Here is an 8,367-nt window from a genome sequence, read left to right on the forward strand (position 1 = left end):
TAGTAATTTTACAAACAGCGATTTGTAAGTTCAGAAAGATGTTTTATTTTCAGGGGAACACATTACATGTTTCGACCGGAAGTGACGTGTTTTTTTCTTTAGGCAAATAACAACGATAGTTATTAACATGACCGACAGAATAAATCGAAAATAATTTAGAAAAAAACGTTCAAGTTGAAGGTTATGAGTTCATGTTAATTACGAGAGTTCTCACTTGATGTCGCTGTGACCTAATTATTTGTTCACTCATTTAATGACAAATAATTTAACCTTCAAGCTAACCTAGATTTTAGACGTCCTTTTAAAAGAACTAAAACGTTTTCTGAATAGGGTTTACTTCTTCAGTCCTCCACATCCTTTATTTGTAAGGACTGTTTTTGTCCTTGCCGTTGAGTTTTGGTCGCGTGTGTCTAGGTGCAAATAACAAATAAAGTATTTCGTCTTTTAGCGCTTTATTTTACCCGTTTTACAATTATTGTCGTCCCTGGAACAGATGAATGACAAGACGAGGCGGAGTCCTCTTCGTGCCTCTAAGAACTTCCCGGGGATCAACAGACTTTTGTTGAAAAGCTAAGAGTGCCTCTCGCGCGCAACGACACGTGCACTTTAATTTTTTATTAAAACTCCACTTTCATTATCCTGACCCGTTTCTGTTTTATGCTTGGAAAATTTGGTTTTTAATATAAATACAGAGAGAGAGAATCCACCATTCTCAAGTCATTCTTGTCTTTTGTCACAGAATAGTCATGATCACCAAGGTAAGTGCACGTTTATATATTTTTGAAGACCAGAACAAAAATTGAAGGACAGTCTTGTAACCACGTATCGTCCAAGAATGAATAATAACTAAACGTGAGCTGGAACAAACTGTTCTTACAGTTAAGTTTCTTTTCGCTTTCCCTTTGAAACCTTAGAATGTTAATACTGTTGATCTTAAATATTATAATACAACTATAACAACGTAAGAATGTTTTTTGAAGTTAGCAGCTAGGATAATTAGGGATACTGACAGGAATACACCTTCGGCTAGGATAATTAGGGATACTGACAGGAATACACCTTCGGCTAGGATAATTAGGGATACTGACAGGAATACACCTTCGGCTAGGATAATTAGGGATACTGACAGGAATACACCTTCGGCTAGGATAATTAGGGATACTGACAGGAATATACACCTTCGGCTACGATAATTAGGGATACTGACAGGAATACACCTTCGGCTAGGATAATTAGGGATATTGACAGGAATACACCTTCGGCTAGGATAATTAGGGATACTGACAGGAATACACCTTCGCACGATACATCCATGAGATTCCTCTTGTCGGACCCTAAAGTAGGATTTAACTGTCACCCTTATATTGCATACTCATGTCAAATACGAGCCTTTGTCCTCACAATTCTGGCAAACTATCGAGCAGGTCACGCCTAATCCCTTCTTTTCGCGGATAGTTAATGTTTGAAACACCGAGTCTTGTTCATGGCTCCTTTCTGCCCAAACAAAATAGTAAACAAACAACCAACAACCTACTTATGAACTATCCATTGTTTACACAAATAATACAACATAATCTTAAGGATCTGCAGTCTGAGCACGTTAAGTAGTTATTCACACCCGACTTTGATGAGGTAACTTACAAAGAAGAGAAACCAGCTTGAAGTCAAAATGATGGCTGCTGTGGGTATTAAAACTTTAATTAAAATAAACTAGAGTACAATCAGGAATAACAAATGGTAACTCCAAACAAATACAGTCGGTATACACCAAGATTTCACTATTTCGGCTTAACCTGTCCAATGTTTCGGCATTAGAACTTAACAAGTCCAACGTTTTGTCGCTGCAATTTCACAAATCCAACGTTTCGCGATTGTAGTTTAATTAGTTCGACGTTTCATCGTTAGTGTTTAACCAGTATTAAATTTCTTCATAACACTAACTCAATCCAATGTTATATTATAACGATTACTCTGTATAACGTTTCGTTATTACAGCTGAAACGAGATTAAATTCCTAGTTTCACTGTAACTGAAGTAAACACCAGTGTTTAACTTTAAAGAAATCCTACTGGTAAAACTCAGATCTTAGTTCACTGTTGTTGTTTTTTTTGGTCTGTAATTACGCACAAAACTACACAATGGGCAATCTGCTTTGCCCATCATGGGTATCGAAATCCAGTTTCTAGCCTTGTAACTATGTAGATATACCGCTGTGCCACTAGTGAGCGCGTAAGTATTAGTAAACGATTTTGTTTTCCTGAATTGCCGACTATGTTTTTACTTCCTTGGCATGGCTACGTCTTTACGGCGCTTGACTGCAATCTGTGGGTCGCAGGTTCGAATCCCGTCCCACGAAACATGCTTTCCCTTTCAGTGGTGGGGAATTCTAACGTAACGGTAAATCTCACTATTTATTGGTAAAAGAGTAGCCCCAGAGTTGGGGGTGGGTGGTGATGAATAACTGACCTTTCTCTACGCTTTCACTAGCAAGTTAGGGAAGGCTAGCTCATATAGCCCTCGTGTAGGCTCATATAGCCTTTGCGCGAAATTGAACAATACAAAAAAAAGCATACTTTGTCAGTACTTGCTGTGATCTATAATCTTTATTTTTGGCATGAAATTTCATAAATTGCACTGTAATAAGACATAAAAATGTAATTTTGTACTAATTTAAAGTCAGAAGTTACATTTAGATTTAATATTTAAACACTGCGCCACCTTCTCAGGATTACCAACTTCAGATAAACTTTTTTTCTCTTCCTATGCTATTTGTTAATTATATTTCAATAAAACAGATAAACGTATCTGGCAACAACTCTTGTTACTAAGTCTATATTCTTACGAGTATGTTCTTCCTATGCTTTTCAGATTCCCTTCGTGCTCTTTGGCATGTTTTTTCTGGTGATGGCTTCTAAAGAACGGTCTCAAACCTCCAAAACTGCGGATCTGAAGGCTGAGGCATCAGGGTATGGTGGACTTAGTGGTGGATATGATGGAGTTAGTGGTGGATATGGTGGACTTAGTGGTGGATATGGAGGAATAAGAGGTGGAATTGGTGGTGGATTCGGTGGAATTGGAGGTGGTGGATATGGTGGACTTGGTCGAGGATTCGGCGGCATTGGTAGTGGTGGATATGGTGGCTTCGGTAGAGGCTTTGGTGGAATTGGTGGTGGTGGCTTCGGTAGAGGCTTTGGTGGAATTGGTGGTGGTGGCTTCGGTAGAGGCTTTGGTGGAATTGGTGGTGGTGGATTCGGTGGAGTTGGTCAAGGATTTGGTGGGTATAGAGGCTTCAATATTATACATCTACTGGCCATTCCTGTCGCTCTCGATGGAAGAGGAATTGGAGTGGGAGGTTTTGGTGGCCCTTTTTATGATTGGAGATTTGGTAGCGGACCTGTTAGAGGACTTGGTGGAACCAAAGGAGGCAGCTGGTAGAAAACCTTGGTAAATTCGTTAATATTCATAATTCATTGCTTAAAATAGTTTTTCTTGTAGAACACTTAATGGTTCAATCATGAGTATGCTAATTTCCATTATATTTGTATTTATCACACTATTAATAACAGTATTTGTGATATAAAACTTACATGCAGTAGTGTAGCTTTATATATTTTCTGATTTTGTTTTATTCGTTTTCTGCATAATAGATTTTTTCGCCCTCTTCACGATGGAAACATATCAACATGTTTACTTTATGTGTAACGTCTGAGGTTGAGGGACAAGAAAAGAACAAAACAATTCAAGGACATGCCAAATCTTTGAAAAATTGTTTTGCGAAGAAATATCGCTTTATATACATATCTTTATATATATATATATATATATATCCTTTTTTCTGAAAAAAAAACATTCCTATGTTTCTATATTACATTGTAGTTCTAAGTTTTGTATTCGAAATTGTTTTTGGCTGTTCTATCAGATAACAGAAAGAGAGATAAAGCGCTTCAGAACTGCATAAAAAACATGAACGGTACTTGGAACACAAAATTCCCCACCAGCTTTTGTCACAATGTTGATTGTATTCATAGGCCTTAAGAAGTAACTTTACCATTCTAAATACATGTGTACAAAACGCTGTATTTTATTCTGATTTAGTAATTTCGAATAAAATTTTCTTGATACTTTAATGGGACTGCTCTTTCTCATCAGACTAAATAAGAAACGTTAAGTAACGTATACAGAAAATATAACGTAACAACACATGTGAGAAAAATGTTAGTATCGTATATAAGAAAAATATAGCAGAACATGGAGAACAACATGACAAGTAATGTGTACATGAATCCTAATAAAATAGCACAAATGTTACTAAATGTCAAGTAATGTGTACATGAATCCTAATAAACTAGCACAAATGTTACAAAATGTCAAGTACTGCGTACATGAAACCTAATAAAATAATACAAATGTTACAAAATGACAAGTAATGTGTACATGAATCCTAATAAAATAATACGAATGTCACAAAATGTGAAGTAATGTGTACATGAATCCTAATAAAATAGTACAAATGTTACAAAATGACAAGTAATGTGTACATGAATCCTAATAAAATAATACAAATGTTACAACATGACAAGTAATGTGTACATGAATCCTAATAAAATAGCACAAATGTTACAACATGACAAGTAATGTGTACATGAATCCTAATAAAATAATACAAATGTTACAACATGTCAAGTAATGTGTACATGAATCCTAATAAAATAGCACAAATGTTACAAAATGTCAAGTACTGCGTACATTAAACCTAATAAAATAATACAACTGTTACAAAATGACAAGTAATGTGTACATGAATCCTAATAAAATAATACGAATGTCACAAAATGTCAAGTAATGTGTACATGAATCCTAATAAAATAATACAAATGTTACAACATGTCAAGTAATGTGTACATGAATCCTAATAAAATAGCACAAATGTTACAAAATGTCAAGTACTGCGTACATTAAACCTAATAAAATAATACAACTGTTACAAAATGACAAGTAATGTGTACATGAATCCTAATAAAATAATACGAATGTCACAAAATGTCAAGTAATGTGTACATGAATCCTAATAAAATAATACAAATGTTACAAAATGACAAGTAATGTGTACATGAATCCTAATAAAATAATACAAATGTTACAACATGACAAGTACTGCGTACATGAAACCTAATAAAATAATACAAATGTTACAAAATGTCAAGTAATGCGCACATGAAACCTAATAAAACTATACCAGTGTCACAAATGACAAATAATGTGTACATCAGGTTATCTGCGTGGTCCATCGAGGAGAATCGAACCGCTGATCTTAGCGTCATAAATCCGTAACCTTACCCAGCTGAGGACTACAAGTACAAAAACACAGGAGATAGCTAGCGATATACTACATACAACACCAACTCTAATATATATAATGACTATGACGTAATAATAATGATTTCTGTAATAAACAAGCAGAGTTATGACAGATTTTTGCTGTTGTTCTTAAAGAGCTGAAGGAACAATATTTAAAAAAAAACGGTCTACTGAAAAATTACAAAATAATAGTTTTATATAAATCAGATAAAAATTATATTGTCATAGTTACATAATTTCATATGTTTTTCAAGGGAAAGTCTTCAATCCTGTGATCAGTAATTACACCCTTTTAACCCCTGAATCAGACCCTGTCCCTAACGCCTGAGTGAAGCTCAGATACTTTTCATGTATCTATTTAGCCCGTCTGTTTCTACATAATATTGCTCCTTAATGTGCAAGATCAAATGTACAGCGAGAACAGTAGTGTATATCAATCGGTATAATACTGTTTGAATCCGTGGGTTTTAACATGGACTGGCTGTTCTCTAGTTTCTGAAAACTTTCCAAAACTAGCTGCACCAGTTTGTTTTGCAACTTCATAAATACTTCAGCTGTCAAAGTTTGTATTATACCTCATGCAAGACCAGTTGAGAAAGTATTACTTTAACATCTTATACATTACATTCTATTCAAAATACTACAGGGTAATACGAAGAGATTAACTAGATTAAATTGTCATTTAATATTTCAATAAAAATCATGAGATTACAAGTTTCAGTCAATAGATGGAGCCAATAAAAGTAAGGAGAGAAAATGTGTTATTTCAAAAGAAGTGAATAACTAACTCTCTAATATACTAATCCTTTACTGAGTTCAGTTATATACTGCTTTAAAGTATACTGCCAACAAAATAAATATCAAATATTTATTTCTATTTTAAAATTATTTGTGTTTAAATGTATTGTAGTTTTTTATCCTTTCAAAGTTTATTCTCAGTATCTCTTTTTTTAATTTGTTTTGTATTAAAGTAAAAAAAAAAACTACACAATGAGTTATCTCTACTGTGCTTACCATCGGTATCGATCCTGGTTTTTAAAATTGAAAGCTTCTAGACTTACTGCTCTGCCGTTAGAGGGCACTTCCATCCAATAATAAAGCTAATGTTAAAATTAAACCTAAGTTTATTTTTCATTGAAACATGTAATTAAGTATATAATTCTTTGAAATGTTTGACTTTCACGATACGAAACAAAAATCTCAAATACGTAAGCAAACAATACCAGATAACAATATAAACTTCCAAAACTAAACACATTGTTTTTCTAGATGTAGACACATAGGAGAGTTTATACCTGAACCTGATTTTAATTCAATAAGCTGTTTCTTTCTTCCGGTCGTGTTTTCAACAAACTTGATCTGAAAATAATGTTATGCGTTCCTGTATATGATCTGAATGACCACTTACTTTTGGAATGTTTATGGAAAACGAAACATCAGACTGAGTACTTAACCAAACCGAACACCCTGGTAGAACACCTAAGGTAATGTTTACTAAGTGTTGTGAATATATCTTAATAAGAAGAAGCCACCTGTTGGCACAGCGGTAAGTCTACGGATTTACAATGTTAACATCAGGGGTTCAATTCCTCTCGGTGGACACAGCAGATAGCCGATGTGGATTTGTTATAAGAAAACACAGACACTAATGATAATAAGAAACAAAATCAACTAGTTGTCAAATGTTTACAGTAATTCCAGACCAACTGAGTGCTCTAAGTGTAAAACTATGGAATTGTGGGATTGACAGTTAGTACAGTCTAAAGCAACACAACTTTACTGGGGAGAGGCATGTTGTTAGTGTTGCTGTGCTACAGCGTATTACCTGTTGAACCAGAAACATGTTGTTAGTGTTGCTATGCTACAGCGTATTACCTGTTGAACCAGAAACATGTTGTTAGTGTTGCTATGCTACAGCGTATTACCTGTTGAACCAGAAACATGTTGTTAGTGTTGCTGTGCTACAGCATATTACCTGTTGAACCAGAAACATGTTGTTAGTGTTGCTGTGCTACAGCATATTACCTGTTGAACCAGAAACATGTTGTTAGTGTTGCTATGCTACAGCGTATTACCTGTTGAACCAGAAACATGTTGTTAATGTTGCTATGCTACAGCGTATTACCTGTTGAACCAGAAACATGTTGTTAGTGTTGCTATGCTACAGCGTATTACCTGTTGAACCAGAAACATGTTGTTAGTGTTGCTATGCTACAGCATATTACCTGTTGAACCAGAAACATGTTGTTAGTGTTGCTGTGCTACAGCATATTACCTGTTGAACCAGAAACATGTTGTTAGTGTTGCTATGCTACAGCATATTACCTGTTGTACCAGAAACATGTTGTTAGTGTTGCTATGCTACAGCGTATTACCTGTTGAACCAGAAACATGTTGTTAGTGTTGCTATGCTACAGCGTATTACCTGTTGAACCAGAAACGTTCTTCAGATGCATGTGTAAACAAATCCTAAACTAAATCTTATAAGGTTCTAATTAGTAGTTTGATCCCAGAACCAAACTCAAAGCTGATAGCCCAACATTTAGCTGTGCATTTCAAACAAAAGAATCAAACATTAAGCGATTATTCTCTGTACTACCAACTTTACATCTTCAATCATGTATCTAGTTGGGACAGCGGTAAGTCTACAGACCCATAACGCTTAATTCGGGGTTTTATTTCCCGCATTTGATACAGCACAGTATATTGACATTTAATTAGAACCTGTTGAATATAAAGAAAGTTCGGTTTAGATTAAAAAGGATGTTGTTTTACTTGCGGACAGTTGGTTCGGGCGCTTGGTTTGCAATCTTAGGTTCGCAGGTTCGAATAACTAGCCCACCAAACATGCTCTCCCTTTTAGCTGTGGAGAATTTATAACGTGACGGCCAATCCCACTATTCCTTTGTAAAAGAGAAGCCCAAAAATTGGCGATAAGTGGTGACGACTAGCTGTTGAATTGAGAACGGATAACACAGATAGCCCTCGTGTGTCTGCGCAAAATGCAAG

General features: G+C 35.2%; 1 protein-coding gene across 1 annotated transcript; it reads left to right on the plus strand.

The window, feature by feature from the left end:
* The first annotated feature begins 320 nt into the window (after positions 1 to 320).
* On the plus strand, positions 321 to 4,125 carry LOC143251181 (uncharacterized). Its single transcript, XM_076502592.1, has 4 exons — positions 321 to 758; positions 2,869 to 2,969; positions 3,003 to 3,444; positions 3,648 to 4,125. The coding sequence occupies exons 1-3, from the start codon at positions 747 to 749 to the stop codon at positions 3,433 to 3,435; spliced, it is 546 nt and encodes a 181-aa protein (XP_076358707.1). The 5' UTR covers positions 321 to 746; the 3' UTR covers positions 3,436 to 3,444; positions 3,648 to 4,125.
* Positions 4,126 to 8,367: the final 4,242 nt, after the last annotated feature.

Source organism: Tachypleus tridentatus, chromosome 5, assembly GCF_004210375.1.
Source record: "Tachypleus tridentatus isolate NWPU-2018 chromosome 5, ASM421037v1, whole genome shotgun sequence".
NCBI lineage: Eukaryota > Metazoa > Arthropoda > Merostomata > Xiphosura > Limulidae > Tachypleus > Tachypleus tridentatus.